Source organism: Cydia fagiglandana, chromosome 11, assembly GCF_963556715.1.
Source record: "Cydia fagiglandana chromosome 11, ilCydFagi1.1, whole genome shotgun sequence".
Lineage (NCBI taxonomy): Eukaryota > Metazoa > Arthropoda > Insecta > Lepidoptera > Tortricidae > Cydia > Cydia fagiglandana.
In genome coordinates this window covers 747,924-770,346 of record NC_085942.1, presented here as the reverse complement: position 1 = coordinate 770,346, position 22,423 = coordinate 747,924, and the positions used below count along the sequence as shown (strand labels likewise).

General features: G+C 37.0%; 2 protein-coding genes across 2 annotated transcripts in view; both read right to left on the bottom strand.

Annotated features, from left to right (window-relative positions):
* The window catches only part of LOC134668629 (uncharacterized), a 347,587-nt gene that overhangs the window by 158,776 nt on the left and 166,388 nt on the right, over nucleotides 1-22,423 (bottom strand). The window lies entirely within an intron of this gene.
* Nucleotides 9,625-18,479, bottom strand: LOC134668604 (uncharacterized). Its single transcript, XM_063526043.1, has 2 exons — nucleotides 18,383-18,479; nucleotides 9,625-10,781 (listed from the first exon to the last, which is right to left on the bottom strand). The coding sequence occupies exons 1-2, from the start codon at nucleotides 18,414-18,416 to the stop codon at nucleotides 9,625-9,627; spliced, it is 1,191 nt and encodes a 396-aa protein (XP_063382113.1). The 5' UTR covers nucleotides 18,417-18,479.

Sequence of the window (22,423 nt, the reverse complement as noted above, 5' to 3'; positions counted from 1 at the left end):
CAGGGGTGTTCCGTTCTTAACGTTTAGTTTTTAAGTAATTAATCAATTTTCTGCGCGCTTCTACCGTTTATCGATGCAAAGCCAAAACGCACTTTACAGCGATACAACATTGACATTTTAGCCAATAGGATCGTCCGAAACTCTCGGGCGGCACGCTCAGGACGAGCCTCAGCAGCGCCTCTGTTGGCGAAAAAGAGAACTAGCGAGACGCCGCGGCATGCGGATCGACCGCTATCGATTTAAATCACATTATATGTATTAAGCCTCCAAAACTAAGTGTTTTAGTGATATATCGTGCGTGACATAAGGCCTAAGACTGTTTAACGTACCGCCGGCCGGCGTGTGAAAGAGGAGAAGGTGCTGAACGTAAAAAAAGAACTAGTGGCATCGAGAGGATTCCGCCATTGCTGCAGTATCAGGTCAGTCCAGTGCGTGATATACTTTGGTTATTTTATCGTGTTGTACCGTTTATTACCGGTGAGTATAGATATTTATGCTCGATTCTGAATGTTGTGAATTGGCATTGCATCTCATTCCAAAACCGCGTCGTTTTGCAACAAGGAGTGATATTCCTAGGCAGATCATGAAACGCCGGCATTTCATGATATGCCTAGCGAACACCAGCCATATCGTGCAAACCTCACAGGGTGATATTCCTAGGCAGATCATGAAACGCCGGCATGTCATGATATGCCTAGCGAACACCAGCCATATCGTGCAAACCTCACAGGGTGATATTCCTAGGCAGATCATGAAATGCCGGCATTTCATGATATGCCTAGCGAAAACCAGCCATATCGTGCAATCCTCACGAAGTTATTTTACGATGCGCCCGGTATGAAGCTAGGAATATCAACGAATGCCAATGCTCTGATCGATCTGCCGCCTCTTTTATAAGGCAGATCGTGATATGCCTGGGCAAATCTTAGTCAGATCATGAAATGGCGGCGTTTCATGATATGCCTAGGAATATCTCGATATGCCCGGTTTTACGATCTGCCGCCGACATATATATGACATTCATGACACCTAGAATCACTATCACTCACTGCTACTTGAACTAAATATTTCTTGGTAGGTATACAAAGGGTTGGAATCGCTAAACATGATAAATATACTACTGCAATTACTAGTATTCGTATAGTAGCAACTGTAGCAAGAGGATGCGACACACGTTTAGAGAATTGTTAAATTGTAGGTACAATTCTACATATATGTATAATTATTACTACAATTTAATGTAGCACAAAACAATTGTCAGCTACAAATTTGTACATTTTCCGGAAAAGATATGTAGGGTATGTAAAGTTTTGTGATACAATCAATTGTAGACTTGTGATACAATTTACATATTTGTAAGAATTTTCCACTACAAATTTGTTACTTGTATATTTTGTGATACGCACATTTGTATTATTACAAACTTGTAACTTGAAACTTGTAAAATTGTAATTGTAAGTTTTGTGGGGCCACTGGTGTCAGCGGCCAGGACTCTTTTTGGGTCGTTGCGTCACCGTAGTAAGTATTATTAATATCCGGAAAGGAAAATGGGGACTACCTACGTTTGTATGAAAAGGCGATTTATGGGCGGTGGTTGTCCACATTCATCTTAAGGCGGAAATTAATCTAATGAACGTTTTTGCTGACTGGACTGATATGAGCTTATAAAAATAAATAATAAATTAAAAAAATACATCTTGCCTTTTTTCAAATGACATTATTTATTGAGAAATATGCGAATTAACTTATCCAAATAACGCTTACAAATAAGAAGTCCCTATCACAGAGTTATGAACCCTGGCAGGGTTGAATACATAATATTGAATGTCGATATTTAACTAAACATAAGACAAATTCTTTATTTCATTTACGCGAGCGGAGCCGCGGGCCCGCCTAGTGTTAAATAACCGTGAAAGTTTAAATCAATAAATATTATTGGCCATTTTTATACAAATTGACTAAGCTTCACAGTACAGCGTTTTTCGACTTAAAATACGTGAGTGACCCGTTCTTAATATATTTAATATGTCTGTGTCTCACGGAAGTTTTGTTATTAAAACCTATATATTACATTATATCTTTGTCGGAGTACCCACAACACAAGCCTTCTTGAGCTCACTGTGGAGCTTAGGCAATTTGTATAAAAATGGCCTATAATATTTATTGATTTAAACTTTCACGATTATTTAACACTAGGCGGGCCCGCGGCTCCGCTCGCGTAAATGAAATAAAGAATTTGTCTTATGTTTAGTTAAATATCGACATTAAATATTATGTATTCAACCCTGCCAGGGTTCATAACTCTGTGATAGGGACTTCTTATTTGTAACCGTTATCTGGATCGATACTCCAGCGCTCTGCCAACTGAGCCACCAAGGGCACCAAGACCTGATCCGCAGCCAGCGAATCAAATCCACCCCATCCAACCCAAGATAGGATTTTTTTCCACTTTTAATTTTTTTCTAAGCCGATGTGTAAAAAGAAGTAAAAGGTAAGTGACCACTCGGTCTTCTAAACGCTTCAAAATGCGGTGTCTGCGAGTGGGAGTCTGTTTTCATAAACAAATGAAAAACATTGTTGCTTCAGTATTGAAACTTTTTTTTTTCATAACTACGTCTGTGCTTTCAAGCTTTGAAAAGATTGATTCAAAAGAAGTGTAATGACGCTTAAGCGCCATTTAGACGATCCAAAAACTTGCATGCGATTATCATTATTACATTGCGGTATTTGGTCGTTCGACTGAATTTATTTAGTTTATGTAGAGTATACAGTTTTTATACAGTAAGTATACACTAGGGCTTTTTACTTTCCAAGTACGATTTTTTTTAAATTTTTTGAAATATTGCTTTGCTTATTGCAAAAAAATTAATTCAGTCGAACGACCAAATACCGCAATGTAATAATTATAAACGCATGCAAGTTCTCGGATCGTCTAAATGGGACTTAAGCGTCATTACAGTACAGACCTGTGAATAAAAGCGTACGTCTTTTTAATCAATCGGCGCGATTCGGGAAATGAATTAGACATTAACTAGATACGATATAGTAAAGATATCTGACTTCCCACGGTTAAAGGTACCTTATGGCGGTTGGCGCTTACGCTATTATTAACGCCGCTCCAATATTATTGCAGCGCTATGCGACGTAAGCGCTGGCCGCCATAAGGTACCTTTTTCGGTAGAACGTCACGTTCACTATTTCATATCTAGTGAATCTCTAATTAATTTCCCGAATCGCGGCGCCAGTCGCGATAAGGTACCTTTTGCAGTTGAACGTCACATATGTTTACTATTTCACACCTATCAATCAATCAATCAATCAATCATTTATTGCACCATGGTTACAAGAGATGTTACAACATTTATACAAGTAAGTACCTCATGGACCCTAAAAGGGTATGACAAACATTTCCTTAAACTAAGATTTATAATATTTACATATGTCATGCAATACAGCACAAAAAGTAGCATCCTATTAAATTATATAAATAAAACTAATAAATTACATATTAAAGCTATCTGCAAAGAAATCATTAATATAATAATATACTTTTCTCAAACATGCAATGAAATATTGATGTTATGTTCCTTATAATAGGCTGCGAAGTATGATGATATATATGAGGTGCGGCTAGGACAAGAGGTCGTTAATGGAATTTCATACAAATCTTGCAGGCCTAGGCCGGCAAAGACCTCTTTTTTAATTTCCATTTCACAGATATTTGTGACACATCATCGTGGCGTTCAGCCATTAAAAAAAAACTAGAGGCAGTATTTGCTTTATGGTTCGTAATGACCAAAGAGTAATGACACTGCCACTACGCCTATAAAAAAAAACAAAAAACAATATTTGCTACAATTTGCAGTTTTATTTGTATAAAATCAACATGAACTTAATAAAATAATACATTATTAACCGAATTCTATAATTTTAAATTATAAATTTAACTACACAAATAAAAACATTTAAAATATTTCATCTAAACGTTAGCGGTAAAAAGGTCTACTCAAACACGCGTAGTTATTTTTTTTTAAATTGTTATGGAGGCAAAGTTGAAAAATTTTCATCCTGTATTTCTGTTTTATTGGATTTATGGTGCGTTGTTGATTTTTTGTTCCGACAAAATAATGAAATTAATATTAATTGTAATCGTAGGAGTTTGGAATTGGCACTTGCTGCCTCTGCCGCCAAGTCAAAGACGAAGTATGTATATGGTTGCTTATGGCAATTTTATTATTTGAGAAACTAAGAAAAATTGCTTACAGTTTATTAGAAACAGTTTTGTGGCATATTTTAAAGAAATGAAAGTAACTACAAAATCGTCAACACCGTGGAAATTATACTTATTTTCTCCATGCATAAAGCAATGATGTATGTGAAACATGATATCAACATGAAAGACTATGTAAACTTATGTGACGAAAACGACAGTCAGATGGATGATGGATACAAGGCGAAAAAATCAAAGATACATGAAAATATACGGGTAATAAAAATACACGACTCATGTAAAACATACGTGTTAGTTATATTTTGGGCGTAGTTTACTTTTAGTTTTTTCTATAAATCAAACTTGGGTTTCGTGGATTTTTTATTTTATTTATTTCATTGCATGTTTGAGAAAAGCACTATACATATTACACCTCGGCGGGAAATGGGGTTGCCCGCCTCAGACCTATTCGGCCTCGCTTCGCTCGGCCGTCTATATGTCTTCGGCCGGCAACCCCTTTCGTCCCGGCCTCTGTAGTAATGTACTATTTCTCGCAAGGAACCATTTCAATCTTTTTGCATATGTTGTCTCTCTTTCCTCTGCCTTTATAAAGTCCGGAATATGATTGTAGCATTTAGCTGCTGCATAAAGAGGGCTTTTCCTATATATTTGTAATTTACGCGCGGGTATTTATTTATTTATTTTTATTTATTTAAACTTTATTGCACGATAACAAAATGTACAAATGGCGGACTTAATGCCTTAAGGCATTCTCTACCAGTCAACCATTGGGTCAATCAGAAAACTTGTACTTAGTGCAGGATTGTAGACAACGAGAAGAATTATGAATCACAAATCAGGTTATTCTAAACAATATTCTAATTATAAACTACACATATAAAGATAATAGCAATAGACACCTACATATATACAAACATGCATACATACATACATATATAAATAAATATGTTATATTCTGTTATGTACCCAAGAATATAAGTAAAATGCGGATCATTTATCTTTAAGCGAGTTAGAGCGGTGTTTACGTAACTTGCTTTTAAAAGAAAATTTGCTCTGTGCTTGCCTTAAGGGAAGGGGGAGATCATTCCAAAGACGAGCAGCCTGAAGGGCGAAAGAGTTGGAAATAAAGCCAGTGCGGTGATATGGAATAGTCAGTTTAAGACTTCGAGATGTACGCAACTCGCAACCGGGACGCGGTGCTACAAAATTAAATTTAGATTTAAGGTAATCGGGAGCGGCTGGATCAAATAATATAGAATAAAGTGTGCAAAGAGTTCTTAGTGACCTACGTTCACGGATGGGAAGCCAGTTCAGTTTGCGGCGGAAGGCCGATACGTGATCGTATTTACGAAGCCCATATATAAACCTAATACAGCTATTCAGTAGCCTGTCTAGTTTGTTGAGTAACTCCTGGCTAATATTGGAATAACACACATCTGCATAGTCAATCACGGGCAACACCAATGCCTGAATAATAAGTTTTTTTGTGCTAATGGGGAGAAAGTGCTTGAATCTATAAAGAGATCTCAGCATGTTGGTAACTTTGCGACAAACATCAGACACCTGGGGGGTCCAAGTCAAACCACTGTCTACGATTAGACCAAGGTTTTTCACATCAGACTGAAACGGGACTACATTATTTTCGAATTTAATCGGATCTATAAGCGTGATGTCAAGTAAGGACAGCAGACGTGGGCTACCCAGTATAATGGCCTGACACTTGTTGGGGTTGACAGAAATCCCAAAATTGCGAGACCACGCAGATATGCTTTCTAGATCATCATTTATTCTCTGGATCGCTTTATCCAAGTTACTTGGACTTGCTTGGGCATAAAGTTGCAGATCGTCAGCGTATAGGTGATATGAGCATTTAATTCGATTCGGGTAGCTTAAGTTTGTATTTTAGCCTTCGATTTGGCAGCTGTTTGAACAAGTGTATGTTTTTTTTGACATAAATACATAATTCTGAAATATAAGGCATGGTAGCGTAAGTATGCCGTGCTCAAAAAAATGTGGCTTGCAGCTATCGGGTTCTTGGATACCCACCAATACACGAACGCATTTTTTCTGCATGACAAATATGTCGTGTGCATCTGTACTGTCGCCCCATATTACAATCCCATAACGTAGCCAAGACTGTGTAAAGGCATAGTAAGCTGACAGTGCTGTACCAAAGTTTGTTGTTTTCCGGAGCGTAAAGAGTCTGTACAGAAACTGAGATATTTTCATTTTAACGCATGCGATGTGAGTTTTACAGTTGATATGGTTATCTAGAGTAACACCTAGTAGTTTGAAATGCTCTACTTCTTCAATTTCCGTGTTATCTAGTGATAATTCTAATTGTAGAGGCGTTCTTTGATGAGGATAAAATTGTATTAATTTAGTTTTATTTGTATTTATTGTTAAATTGTGGTCGCGCATCCATTCATTTATATTATTTAAGGTTTGTGTTAGTTTTACATTACAATTTTCCGTATTATCGAAATCAAAAAGGAGAGAAACGTCATCTGCAAATAAAGTGCATTTGGCATCGATCTCCTTCAGGAGATCATTATAATAAAAAGAGGAGACAACCGCACAAAATACTTCCCTGTGGGATTAAGCCTTGCGCTTCTATAATATTTGACCGAATTATTTCCATCTCATTGGTAGACGGATTTGTATTCGATTTGGACGAGCTGCGTTCGCTTCTCTAGGTAAGATTTGAACCAGTCATGAGCTACCTCTAAAAGTGACATTCCATTTCCAACTGCAGCTGCAATACTGTTCATTTTACTATGGAAATTGACAATGACAGCGACGCGTTTCCATAGTAAAATGAACAGTATTGCAGCTGCAGTTGGAAATGGAATGTCACTCTAATTCTCGATCCGTATAATTTGTTGAGCAATATTTTATGCGAAACTTTGTCGTATGCTTTCGTGAGGTCCAAGAGTAATCCAACCGCGTGGTGTTTGTTATTTAAGGTGTCCATAATCTCTTGTGTGCAGTTGGTAAGCGCGAGAGCAGTTGACCGATATTTTCTAAAGCCATATTGTTTGTCGTCCAGTATCCGATTTTTTTCTAGAAATTGGTAAACTCGGTTGCACATAGCTTTTTCAAATATTTTAGAAAGGGTGGGCAAGAAGTGCTACGGGTCGATAGTTATTAGTGTCATGAGTATCACCTTTCTTGTGTATAGGTTTAATTATTGATATTTTAAGCGGCTGCGGGAACACTCCTTCATTAAATGACTGATTTATTAGCATGCATAGTAATTTGCCAATTCGGTCGCGCATAACCTAATTAATGATGAAGGGATATCATCAATTCCTGTGCTATATGTATTCTTGAGTCCACGTATAATTCTAAACACCTCTAGTTCAGATACTGGGTGTAAGTACATCGATTTAGTAACTAGATGTGATTCCTGACCATCGTAAACATATGCAAAGAAATCGTTAAACGTGTTTGCTATGACCTTAGGATTTTCTGTTATAGTATTTTGAGGCAAAATATTTATTTTTAAGTTTTTTTTCATCTTTACTTTATTTTTCAGCTTGTTTATAATTTTCCAAATGGTTAAGGTTTTATTTGTTGATTTTTCCATTTCATGTATGTAATTTAATTTCTTTGATTTTTTGATTTTTTGATTTTGACTGCTTTTTTCAGTGTTTGCGTATTGCTTATAGCGTTCTTTAAGAACGGAGCTATTTGATTTGCAGGAGAGTATTTTAATAACCTTTTATGAGTGCAAGATATTTTCAAACCTTGGGTAAGCCAGGTTTTTTTTTGGTTTTTTGTTTATAATTATGCATTTGACGGGAATTTTTTCGTTTAGTATATTTTTTAACTAAAGTATTATAATTTTCGTTTACGTTTTTACTACAGGTTATTACTTGATTCCAATTTATATTTGTTAGCTCGTTTTTAAACGCCATTTGGTTGTTTTGATTACTTATAGATTCTTTTATAGGCTTTACACTGGTTATTAGATCTTTCCGCTAAAGTGCACGGTGAATTTGCAAATTTACAAATAATACTTTTGTGGTCAGACAGCCCGTAGTCCTCAATTAAAATGTCGTACAATTTATTGTTAGTAAATAAAATACCAGATCGATACAAGTGGCTGAGTTTAGTGTTATTCGTGTTGGTTCCTTGACTATTTCAGCGAGATTTAGGGTCAACATAAGATCAGACAGTCGTTTACAATATTTAGATTTTTGTAACATATTGATGTTGAAATCACCACCTATCACAATACATTTATTCTGTTCTTTATGTTAATTTTTTTCTAACAAGGTTTCCATGCAATTATAAAATGTTTCAATATTTCTATCTGGTCTATAGACGCATACAAGTAAAGTGCTTATTTTAGGTAGCTCGATACAACAGCATTCAGATATGAACTCTGTAAAAAATTTGTTAATATCGTCTCTTATAGTGTACTCTATAGAATCGCGAATAAAAATACAAGTTCCTCCTCCATGATGTTCGCTTCGGCTAAAGTTTGTAGCTGGGCGTTTTCAGAAATAAATATCGAAAACCCGATTCTCACAGATCCCGGTGTTTTTGGGTTCTTTCAACTCAGAATCACTAGAATATTCAATTCTGATGATAAAATAAAATGTCCCAAAAATTTGTATACAAATTGTACATTCCACCACGTCACGCACATACAAGTGAAAAAATTTTTCATAGTAAAACGTGACGTAATGGAATGGACATTTTGGGACATCTTTTTTTAATGGTGGGATGGAGAATGCTGTCGATTCTGAGTAGAATGAGCCCAAGAACGTCCAGATGTGAAAGAATCAGGTTTTCAATATTTATTTCTGAAAACGCCCAGCTAACTCGTATCCGGGAATATTAACAAGTTCAAGTTGTGATGTCGCCATCCAGGTTTCCGTCAAACATAGCGCGTCAAAACAATGGTCTTCTAAAAAGCTCTCTAAAATGTCTTGTTTGTTATTGAAACTCTGCATATTCTGAAATAGGACTGAAAAGTAATCTAGTGAGTATCTAATTCATTTCCCGAATTGAGCCGAATCTTTTCAAAGCTTGAAAGCACAGACGTGTTTTTCATTTGTTTGTGACCACAGACTCTCACTCGCAGACTACGCATTTTGAAGCGTTTAGAAGACCGAGTGGTCACTTACCTTTTACTTCTTTTACACATCGGCTTAGAAAAAATTTAAATGTGGAAAAAAATCTGCCTTGGGTTGGATGGGGTGGATTTGATTCGCTGGCTGCGGATCAGGTCTTGGTGGCTCAGTTGGCAGAGCGCTGGAGTATCGATCCAGAGGCCGTGAATTCAAGTCTCACACAAGGAAGTAATTTTTTCCACTTTTAAATTATTAGCTTATTAGCTATCCTTTGAATAAAATTTTAAATAAATAATTGCGGGTGCAAATCTAGATAACATCTTTTTGACCGATCTTTGCCTTTCTCAAAAGCTCTCTCCGTACACGTTCTAACTCGAGCGTCCTTATATAGTTAATTACCTCATTAAACTCCACCCGGATCCTTAACTGCCTTTCATATATCTTTAGCATATACATAATTTCATGAAGAACTAATCTACGTTCTTCGTCCCTTGAATCCGAATTTCCAACTTTGGTCAGGTTACGATATCCGTGCATCGCCATGTACCCACTGTTATACTGTGTTTTTAAATTCTCTAAAATAGCAACAGAGTATCCTATTTTGTATCTAATCATCTGTGAGTATCTTTCCTTGAGCTTCTGAGCGTATATGAACTTATACTGAGCACCATAAATGAATTGAGCCATGAGTGCCAGAGTTCTTTCTATAGCCCTGCGGTCTTGGAAATATAAACTTGTTTCTTCATTTATTACACCCTTATCCACATAATTATAACGACCGTGTTTCTCCGCAAATTTCTGCAATTTGTATTTACTAATTTGATATGCTACAGTTTTATTTGGGTGTTGTCTATAATGACGAAATATCTTCCTCGTCGTCATCAACTGTCGGCGAGATATATTCATACTCGGAGTTTCATCATCCACCCATTTTTGAAATTCAGCATAAAGTGTGTTGAATCGTGTTGTAGTTTCGTTAAACATATCTTGTTTGAAGTCCGGCTTGGTCGGTATTGGCTGTTCAAGCATTTGCTCTAACTCTAATTTATTTTCGGGTTTTTTGTAAAGTTTATTGTAGATGTTTTCTGTGTCCTCTTTTTCTAGGACTTGACTTTTTGAGGGACGCTTTGGTGCTCGATGCGTGGAGTATTTTTTTTGCGTTTGAGCATAATTTCGTGTGCGTAAGGAGTGCTGAGCGTAATTTCGGGTGCGCTGGGGCGCTTGAGCGTAACTTTGCCCCTGAAGATTGAGCATGGGGTTCTTTGGTGTTTCATCGTCGAGCAATTTGAGTAAAGAAATATTTAGCGTGCGAAATTTGAGCATTCGATTTTTATCAGTCAGGGTTTTATTGTAGATTGGGTGTGGAGTTTTCTTGTTGTAAACTGGACCGATCACGCTGCTGAATATGTCGTCTATATCTGTATCGAATAAATCCAGATCCTCTGTGCTGTAGCCAACGGAAAGGACTGGAAGAAGATAATTTAGGATTTTTTTAAGCTGTACCTACATAGAAGTAGATGTTATTCATAATGTATTTATACCACTTTGAGAACAAATCAATTGCTTTTTTTCATATATTTCGATTATTTTTAAGGTAGTCACTAACATATTTATAAACTGAAATACATAAATGTCGTATATTAAAAAAAACCGGTCAAGAGCATGTCGGGGCATGCTCGGTGTAGAGTTCCGTAGTTACCCTTCCGTCACAATAGGCTAAACTGTATAGAAGATTTTTAACAAAGGGATGAAATGATGCTTGGTGCCTTTCATCCGAGTTAAACAATCTACTTTTCGTTCTAAAACTGCTAATAGTCAACGGAATTACTCATTCAGCCAATGAAACTTTGAGAGAAATTACATTGGTACCTATTGAATAACAATTGAATAAATAATGTATTTTTATCTTATATTTTACTTTACTTACTATGAAGAATCTTTTTTTTTATGAAAGGGAGACATTTTGCGATAACTCAAAAACGGCTAAACTGATCATGATCGCTATAGTTTTAATTTAATGTCTTTCTTAAGTTTTATATTTACGATTTTGTTCATATTTTTTGGACGGATGGTTCAAAAGTTAGAGGGGTGGGGGGGGGGGGGGGGGCACATTTTATTTTCTTTGGAGCGATTATTTCTAAAATATTAACTTTATCAATAAATTTTTGAAGAAGACCTATTCGTTTTAAAATACCTGTCCAATAATAGCCCTTACTGTAGGGTTGAAACAAAAAAAAATCCCCCCACTTTATGTGTACCGATCAATAAATCCGACAAATTCGTACAGTAAAATCTAAAAAAAAATTCATTTCTCATGCTCTGAAAGAGGGTCATTGTTGTTCTAAAAGATGTGCAGAAAATTATACGCTTCTGCACTAGAGCATGTTAGGTTCCAAGTACGATTTTATTATTTTTTTATGATTTTAAGCAATTGAAATTTGGGTATAAATGGATTTGTTATAAAATTTCCATACTGATATTTGACTCCCCATTCCATAAATAACGATACTTTTGCCTAAATTGTTAACTGAAAGTACTCTCAAAAAATACTATAAAAATTATACTTAGCCATATTTTTTTAAGAACACATGCATTTAATTAAGAGTGTTTAACTCGGATGAAAGGCATCATTTCTACCTCGGACTGTAGGCGCTTTCATTGCATTCGAGCGCCAAACTACTTCGGCAGGTACCTCGTAAAGTAGGTCGCCTACAGTCCGAGGTAGAAATGATGCCTTTCACCCGAGTTAAACACTCTTCTTTTCATTTCAAATACGAGGAAAATTAAATGCATGTGTTCTTAAAAAAATATGGCTAAGTATAATTTTTTATAGTATTTTTTGAGAGTACTTTCAGTCAACAATTTAGGCAAAAGTATCCTTATTTATGGAATGGGGAGTCAAATATCAGTATGGAAATTTTATAACAAATCCATTTATACCCAAATTTCAAATAATTTGGCCAAGCCCGAGATAGCTCGAGGCATTTAGTGTTCCGTACGGCTACCATCAGTTTGGCATTGACATAAACGCTATCGTGAACGTAATTTACTTCCTATATATATCTCTTTCGCACTAATATGTCAGTACGAGCGAGACGAGATGCATAGAAAGTAAATTACGCTCACGCCCACGGTAGCGTTTATGTCAATGCCAAACTGATGGTAGCCGTACCGCTCGCATCGTTACATTTTACAGAGGTTGTTTGCCTGTTTTTAGGATACCGTTTCAACTACCCCATAAGAACCCTTATAGTTTCACAACCCTTGTTATTTTTACTACATATTCAATATATCATTAATTCTGAGACAAATTTATTTGTGGTGGCTGAAAAAACTTTCAACAACATATTATGTAAATATGGAATTCGGAATATTACTAAAAAAAATGGAGACAGGCTGTATCAGGGACACACCCGCTATGGTTGACGTGAAACGTGGTGTGGACAGCTAATGCGAAGGCCGAAGGCCCGAAGCGTCCAGGATGTCTGTGCTTAAACACAGAACAATAGTACAAGTGTCTAAGTGCGAAGGCCGAAGGTCGATCTTTAGCAAAATGTCAGTGCTTTAGCACACAGCAATAGTACAAGTGTCTAAATGTGAAGGCCAAAGGCCGAGCTCCGCGTAGCCCGAAGGCCCGAAGCGTCCAGGATGTTAGTACTTAACTACAGAACAATAGTATAAGTGTCTAAATGTGAAGGCCGAAGGCCGAGCTCCGCGTAGGGCCGAAGGCCCAAAGCGTCCAGGCTGTCAGTTCCGGTTTAACCACTGACATCTTGCTGGCTTTGGGCCTTCAGCCCTACGCAGAGCTCGGCCTTCGGCCTTCGCATTTAGACACTTGTATTAATTACCTGTGTTTAGAACTGACCTCCTGGATGCTTCGGGCTTTCGGCCCAATGCGACTTCAGCCTTTGGATCTTGCGATTTAGACACTTGTACTTTAAAATACTTGGAAAAGTTACGGGAGGCGCGCGTCTGTCGGACGCTTCGGATCTTCGAATCGGTACTTCGCAGAGCTCAGCGTTCGGCCTTTGCATTTAGTTAGATTCTTGTACTATTGCTTTGTGTTTGAATACCGAAGTCGAGCATCTCGCGAATGCTTGATGTATTATAATAATTTAGAGTAAGGCCAAGCACGCACCACGATTTTTTGTCGTGCGATAATTTTGTCGCAGAACTGCAACGTATGTGTTTATATGTCAGTGCGAGCATATGCGATAAAAAAATCGCAGCGATTTTAAAATTGTGATTTGTCACATTTTTCCGCGATTGCTCGCGACGCGATTGTCGCAAAGTGAATTGCAGCATGCGGAGTTGCATGGCCCCGCGCGCACTGCGATAATAAAATCGCACCCCGGCCGGACCTCAGTTGGCATTTCGCTCTCCAAGCCTCTACATCTCGGCACCTGCATCTCCAAAGGAGTCTCAAAATGAGACGCTAGATGTTGACTATTTAATTATGGAAATAAACGGGGATCATCTTTGTGTTATAAATGGTCAAAGTCATACAGCAATCGCATATTTATTAAAGACACGTTTCATGACAAGCGACTGGTACGAAATCCATGTTGAGAATGAACAAATCGTCGACTTTTTCATCGCAGTGCGCGCAGTGAATTTTCTGCGATATATTACAGCGCGATTCTAAAATCGTGTCGCAAAAATTCAAATCGTGGTGCGCGCTTGGCCTATAATATCTTAAATGTATACTGCTTTTTGTATAAATATATAAATGTATAATTTGAATTTAGAACAATTATTTTTTTATTTGATTTTGTTTCTAGTTCCATGCCATATATATAGACTTTAATATTATTTAGAACTGCTAAAAAATGTAGAGTAGAGGAGAGTGTAAGAGTGAGATATATAAAAGTCATATTTTCATAGAAAATTGACATTAATGATGACACAGTCACACTTTGTCATTGCAAATTCCATACAGAGTTAGCTTGGTCCGTTTCTATCAATAATTGGACGTAGTTTAGGGAAAAGGATATACTTAATCCACGATAATCTGTTAAATAAAATTCAAAAACAAAAGCCATTAATTTAAATGACGTAGTTTATGGATGAATCCTTTTCGCTAAACTACGTTCAATTGATACTAAACTCAGTCCGAGTTTATATAATTAGAGTTAGACCAAGAAAAGTCTGCAACGATTTTGATAGCACTCGCAGTGCAAGCGTTATTTTAAACATCATACTTTTATGAAATGATGACGTATAAATAACACTTGCACTGCGTGGGCTATCAAAATCGAATCGCTGCAGACTTTTCTTGGTCTAACTTAAAGTTTTTATAATGTAATACTTCTAATGCAATATAAACCGCATTAATAGGTTATTTAGTGTTATTACTCTACTTAAGCTGACAAAAAATATAAGTTATGAGTATGAGTCAGTTATTAATATTTTCTGCACGTCTTGAATTTTGGCCGATAAAACGTGTTTTTCAAAGAATTTAAAAAAGAAAATCTTTGCGATTGCTGTATTTAAAAGAAAAAATATTTTAGTACCAAATCTTAACTGACATTTTTGTCTCTGCGCTGGCTGTAAGGTTGACAAAATATCTCTCAAACAAGTTTGAACAAGATCGGCTTACTTTAAATATTTCGTCAATTTTACCTTTGTTTTCAAAAACTGTGATATTTAACTGTCACATACTATTAATTTCTTCCAAAATTATTTTCTCGTAACAGGACTGAGGGGCTACCGCGAAAACCGAAATTCGCAATTTGCGGGGATCTTTCTCTTTTACTACAATGAAGGCGTAATTAGAGTGACAGAGAAAAATGCCCGCAATTTGCGAACTTCTATTTTCGCGGTTATAGCCCTGGATCTTGTTCCTCACCGATCCGTTCAAAAATATACATAAGTACTGAATATAATTAATATAGTTGCACCAAACAAAGTCTGCAGCAGATTTGATAGCCCACGCATCAGTGTAAGTGTTATGTAAACGTCATAATTTCATAGAAGTTTGACGTTTAAAATGACACTTGCACTGCGTGGGCTATCAAAATCGCTGCAGACTTTTTACGGTCTGACTATACATATTATTTACAATTAATACATAAATGAACTTAATGAAAAGGAATATTGTGTATATTGTTTCGACGAATCAGATACTCTCAATAAAATCTATAGATGAGCTGTTAATAAATATAAAATGACTTTATTATCTCTATACGCCTTACTAACTCTATGTGTCCTATTGTGAAAAAAAAAACACAACGACAGTGAAGAACGGAAATCTTAATTTGAATTTTTCAGATTTTTGAGATACCTAGTCCATTGGTTGGAAAGCCCGTTCGAAACTAAAACTTATTTACAATATAATAAGGTTGTATTTTGTAGATCTCTCTCATACTTATAGTAGGCTATTCAGATAAAATTAAATATCCCACAAAAATAAGCAAGCAGAATTAAACTTTGTGTCAAATACATAAGTCATAAATTTCAATGCCAAAGTTTTAATTAACTAAGGATCTTTTCGCTAAAAGTACTGCCTAATATAAAATGACCAGTGTAGGCACTGGTCCCACCGCGAGCTAGTAAGCTATGAGCTATCGGCTATAAACACGAACAAAAGATAAGCACTCCCGTGTAAATAAAAGAGACACGGCGATATTTATAGTTACTCGGCCAGCGGTGAGCTATAAATATCGCCGTGTCTCTTTTATTTACACGGGAGTGCTTATCTTTTGTTCGTGTTTATAGCCGATAGCTCATAGCTTACTAGCTCGCGGTGGGACCAGTGCCTAAGCATCAGTTAGCTAGCCCTAAGCAACCAAAGACTAGGCTGCAGTTGAAAAACTAATAAAGATATTAGAGTTAAGCTGATAATTTTCCCGCCGTCTCCATGCTTCTTTAAGTTGGGTATTGACTGGTCAGCTGCCTGTTAGCTATAGTTTTCGCGAAAATCGCCAGGACAGAGGTGAAAATTTTTGTATGAAAACTTGCAACTTTAAATGCATTTTTTGACGAAACTATTGCAGTCTAAATAGTACGGTCATTATATCCAAAAAACCGACCCTACCCGTGAATAATTAGTTCTTGGATTTTTTTTTCGTAGGTCCCTCGGGGGGGTCACTGGGAGTGTAAATTCAAAAAGTAGGCTGAATCAGGCTCCTGCGTATATTCGAAAAATGTTTTTTTCCAAAAAAAACGGTTTTTCTTCAATATCTCGGCCATTTTTGATTTTACAGTAAAACTGTAAGGACAAAAATTGTAGGAAATTTGATTCTCTACAAGTTAGTCCGGTCATTATATCCAAAAAACCGACCCCTCCCGTGATTAATCAGTTCTTGGATTTTTTTTGTACGTCTCTCGGGGGAATCACTGGGAGTGTAAATTCAAAAAGTAGACTGAATCAGGGTCCTGTGTATATTCGAAAAACGGTTTTTCTTGAATAACTCGGTCATTTTTGATTTTACAGTAAAACCGTGAGGACAAAAACACAATCACAATTTTTCTTCTAGGATCGATAGTTTGGAAATAAAATTTGAAAAAAGCGACAAATTCAAAATATTTTCAACATCTCGTTTATTTTGAACTTTACGACATAAATGAAGAGGACTAAACTTGTAGAGAATCAAATTCTGAACAGTTTTGGTTCCCACCTTTTTTCCCCCAAAATCGATATTTTAGAAATTAAACCTGAAAAACGCGACAAATTCAAAATATTATCATTATCTCCTATGTTCCACGCTTTACGGCATAAATGAAGGGAAACAAAGTTGTAGAGAATCAAATTCTGAACAATTTTTGTCCTCACGGTTTTACTGTAAAATTAAAAATGACCGGGTTATTCAAGAAAAACCGTTTAACGAACATACACAGGACCCTGATTCAGTCTACTTTTTGAAGTTACACTCCCAGTGATTCCCCCGAGGGACGTACAAAAAAAAATCCAAGAACTGATTATTCACGGGAAGGGTCGGTTTTTTGGATATAATGACTGGACTAACTTGTAGAGAATCAAATTTCCTAAAATTTTTGTCCTTACGGTTTTACTGTAAAATCAAAAATGGCCGAGTTATTGAAGAAAAACCGTTTTTTTGGAAAAAAAAACCATTTTTCGAATATACGCAGGAGCCTGATTCAGCCTACTTTTTGAATTTACACTCCCAGTGACCCCCCCGAGGGACCTACGAAAAAAAAATCCAAGAACTAATTATTCACGGGTAAAAATCTATAATGACTGTACTAAAAATGAAGTCAAAATCAGTCCATCGACTCAATTTTTTGCAAGCTTTCTAATGGTACCCCACACGATTCTTACAAATGAAAAAAATTTCAGCCTACCCCTCTCAACCCCCTAAATTTCCCCCTTAAATAAGAAATAAGCAGTTTTGACTTATTTACAATATGAGTGGTGGTAATTGCTATAACTGTTCCAAATTTTAGGTATCTACGTCAAACGGTCTCTGAGAAAAACGCATTTAACTGATTTGCAAGACCGAAGTGATCCCATAAGTGTTCCGTGAACAAAGTTTTGTACGGAACACTAATAATAAAATCGTACTTGGAACCTAAAATGCTCTAGTGCAGAAACGTATAATTTTATGCACACCTTTTAGAACAACAATGACCCTCTTTCAGAGCATGAGAAATGATTTTTTTTAGATTTTACTGTACGAAAATGTCGGATTTATTGATTTAAATTGCAGCTTTCTAGCACTATCAATCACGGAGCAAGGCCTCGGACAGACTGACAAACAGACAGACAGACGGGCATGGAGAAACTATAAGGGTTCCTAGTTGACTACGGAACCCTAAAAAGTGAGTGAGAGTGAGTAAAAAGCGGAAGTCTGGTCTTTATTACTTTATCTTTAATATATCGTTGCTTATCATGAACAGTGGTACAACTAAAAATGAAATGCTATTGCATTTAATATTCTATCTTTTAGTGGTAAGATTTAAAGTCGAATGGCATTTCATTTTGTTTTGTGTCACTATTCATGATAAGCGTCGATATGACATGTATCGCAGTTTATGACAATATTTTAGCATGGTATATGACTGATATGACAATGAGAATGACGAAGGTATTATTTTTTTTACTTACGGAGCAATAATATGGAAATAGCTATTTGAAACATGGCTTAGTCTCTCGCACGCACTGAAATGATTTTCTTCAAATAATAAACCATTACTAATTATATGAGCAACTGAGCGTATAATTGTAGGTACGTGCACTATGTTTAATAGGTATTTTTAAGCGTTATCTTAATTATAATACTAACAATTCGAACGAGCGAGCGAAACGAAGTGAATTTCTTACATTCGACGTGAAACATGTAGTACTGTGCCTTATGGGAAACGGTCGAAGAGATAGTTCAGAGCCGGAAACCGCTACCAACTTTTAGTATGTTGTTGGACATGGTATTGGGTCTCCAAAACTGCCCGAAGACCGCGGCGCCGGCCATCTACTTTAGCGGAATGACGTCATCATGACTCCCGCTTCGTTGCGAATATTGCATATTGCACCCAAACTATACATTGCACATAATCGTGTGGGGTATTGAATGAAAGCCAGTTAAATATGCTATATTTCATTGATACAGTGTGTACCAAAATATACAGCAGTTTAAGAGCCATTTACAAAAGAATCAAAATGATGTAAAAAAATATTCAATTATTTGGGTTTTACAACCAAACCAAAAGTCGGACGTTAAAGCAAAATTATAGTTCGTTTTTTTAGCATTAGAAATAAGGTAAACAATCTTGATGTGTCTTTTAACTAAAAAACACATTTGAAAAATAAGTTACAGCAAATATGTAACAATTAAGAATCTAATACGATCATTTATATTCTTCTGCTTTCATAAGTAATAGTTATTGATTTTTAAAAAGCGTTTTGAAATTAAAAGGCATGTCAAGAGCGCTTACCTTCTTGCAAGTTCTTTCTAATGCTAAAAAAAACGAACTATAAAGACGACGTCTGACGCCATACGTTGATATCAATAAAATCAAAATTGGACCAAATAACTATGTGGAAATTATGCATCAAAATGTAGGTATTTGTAGTAGTAGTAGTAGTAAACTCTTTATTGTACAAAAAGACATATTAAAAATAACATACAATTAGCAAGAAGTACAAAGGCGAACTTATCCCTTTGAGGGATCTCTTCCAGTTAACCTTTGAGTAGATGAGAGGAGAGAGTGAAAAGAGGGTGACAAATGCAGCAAAATGTACAACAAGGTACCAGAAAGATAAAGGATATAAATACATACAAAATTTATAGGATAAACATACATATATTACACAAAAAGGAAAGGGGAAAATACACTAAAAATTGGAAAGAATTAGAACGATATAAAGCAACTATACAATAGAAATATAGACAAATTAATCAGTCAAATCAGATAACCATAGCTTCTTTAACCTCTCCTTGAACGACGCAACCGATTTTGCCTGCCTGAGCGACACAGGCAGCTCATTCCACAGCTTCACTGGACGCACTGCGAAGGACTTATTGTATCCTCGAGATTTGTGAGGAGGGATGGCAAGTGATAAATTCGCGCTCGAACGCAGACGGTGGCCACTGCCTTCAGCCAGAAATTGAAATTTTTGAGAGAGATATAGCGGAGAAGAAGGTGTAAAAAGAACATTAAAGAGAAGAGAAAGAGTGTGAAGATCTCTACGGCGGCGGATTGGAAGCAAATTGAGTTTTTGACGGTAGTAAGACACATGATCGTACTTCCGTAGTCCGAAAATGAATCTTATACAGACATTCTGTAAGCGCTCTAACTTGTCTAGGAGTTCTTCTGTCATGTCAAGATTTACGACGTCACCGTAGTCTAGTAAAGGCAGTAACAGAGACCGGGCCAGCATGGCTTTGGTATCAAGTGCAAGAAAGTTCTGAAGGCGCCTTAAAGAATGGAGAGAACCAAACAACTTTTTGCTTACTTCAGTGACATGAGGAGCCCAGGAAAGTGTCTGATCCATGGTGACCCCTAGATTTTTAACAGTGGGTGAGAAAGGAATTGGTGTACCATCAAAGAAAATTCTAGGTGCCACCTGCTCAGACAATATGGAGATGTAATGAGGACTTCCCAAAACGATCGCTTGCGACTTCATGGCGTTGACTTTTAAACCGAAAGATGAAGCCCATAAACAGACGGAATCTAAATCGGCGTTAATTTGGCTTACGAGGGAATCGAAATCATCAAGGTTGGCAGTTGAATAAATTTGCAGATCGTCTGCGTAAAGGTGGTAAGAAGATTTTAATGACTTTGTAATGTTATTTATAAAAATGGAGAAAAGCAATGGAGAGAGAATACCCCCCTGAGGGACGCCAGAGGAGAGTTCACTCCAATCAGAAAGATTATCATCAACTCGAACCCTCTGACGCCTCCCAAAGAGGTAGCTGCGAAACCAGGACAATGAAGTGGGTGCAACATTTAAAAGATTTAAAAAGGCTAGAAGAATGTCGAAATCAACTGTATTGAACGCGCTGCTAAAGTCCAAGAGAACCAAAACTGTGATCATTTTATTTTCTATATTAAGGCGAATATCGTCGGTGACTTTAACAAGAGCAGTGGTGGTGCTATGCCCGGGGCGGAACCCAGATTGGAAAGGGTTAAAAAGGTTATGTCTATTGAGATGAGAAGAGAGACGTCTATTAGCAAAGTGTTCAATTTTCTTGGAAAGGACTGGTAAGATGGAAATAGGTCGATATTGGGAAAACGAGGAAGGATTAGATACTTTAGGAAGTGGAATTATGTGAGCATTTTTCCAGCATGAGGGAAAGACACCAGAGGAGAAAGAAAAATTTATTATATGCGACAGTACAGGAGCAATTGAGTCCGCCACGAGCATAAGCATATCCAAGCTCAGATTATCATCACCGACGGCTTTAGTTTTAATAGACTTGAGAATTGAGATAACTTCTTGTGAGGTAATGGGACTAAAATCAAAAAGAGAAATATCTGGGAGTGGAGAATTGGCTAAAAGGGCCAAAGAACTTTGCTTGACGGTCGGATCAAGGCAAACAGGGGAGGCGCTGAAATATTGATTAAGAGCGTTAAGATCTAGAGTACCGATAGCATTAGGTTTGGGCTTGCCAACACCGAGTGATTTTAAAAAACTCCAAAGTTTAGTGGGAGGACATTCGTCAATAGAACGATGTATGTATTTCCGCCTAGCGTCCCTGCAAGCCCTATTACAGCGGTTACGAAGCGATGTGTAAGCTCGGTGATTACGTTCCGAGGGATCATGTCTTAGTCTTATACGAGCTCTGTTCCTTTTCTTCATTAGGTCCCTAATGTCTGAGGTAAGCCACGCGGCAGGAAAGTGTTTGACACGTGTCGGTTTTAAAGGAGCATGCCTGTCAAAAACCGCAAGCAATACGCTGTTGAAAGTCTCTAACTTCTGGTCAACATCAGGTTCAGAATCTAACAAGTCCCTCCAACACACACTGCTTAAGTCGGCAATGAGCGCTTGTTTATCAATATCTGCAAGGTTACGTCTCATAATAATTTTATGACGTCTTTTGGGGGAGCGAATTTTGAAGGAGGCGAAAATTAAGTCATGGTTCGAGAAAGCAGATGCATTGAATTGACCGTGATGTGATACATGCCCAGGAGAAGAAGTAAGAATTAAATCTAGTAGAGACGGGGGGCCATTATGCGGAAAATGTGTAGGACTAAGTGGTAGGATATGAATATTGAGAGAGGAAGCAAGGGACTGAAGCCTTATTGACCGATGGTCATTTTTAACAAGGCAAGTGTTAAAATCACCCATTATTATAAGATGCTCAAACTGCGGGGCAAGATTAAACAAAGTGTTTTCGAAAGTATCAAAGTAGTTAACGTTAGAAGAAGGGCTATAAAACACACCCAGAAGGACTTTAGTGTGATGTAGTGAGACATCGAGAAATAAATACTCAGGAGAATTGGAATAAACTGTGGGAGACTGAGCTGCGATCTGGCAAGAAATTTCACTTTTTAAGTAAATGGCAACCCCACCGCCACGTACAATGCTGTTTCCGCCATCCCTACTACCCGTGCTGTCATTCCGAATCAAACGAAAATCGGGCAAAGGATAGAGGGTAGATGGAAGTGACGGTTTTAACCACGTCTCGGAGATCAAAATGGCGTGAAT

Coding starts and splice junctions, on each gene's coding strand:
- LOC134668604 (XM_063526043.1), bottom strand. CDS start 18,416: ATGTTTCAAATAGCTATTTCCATATTATTGCTCC. Junction 10,782..18,382: donor TATTTCCATATTATTGCTCC/GTAAGTAAAAAA, acceptor ATCTTCTTCCAG/TCCTTTCCGTTGGCTACAGC.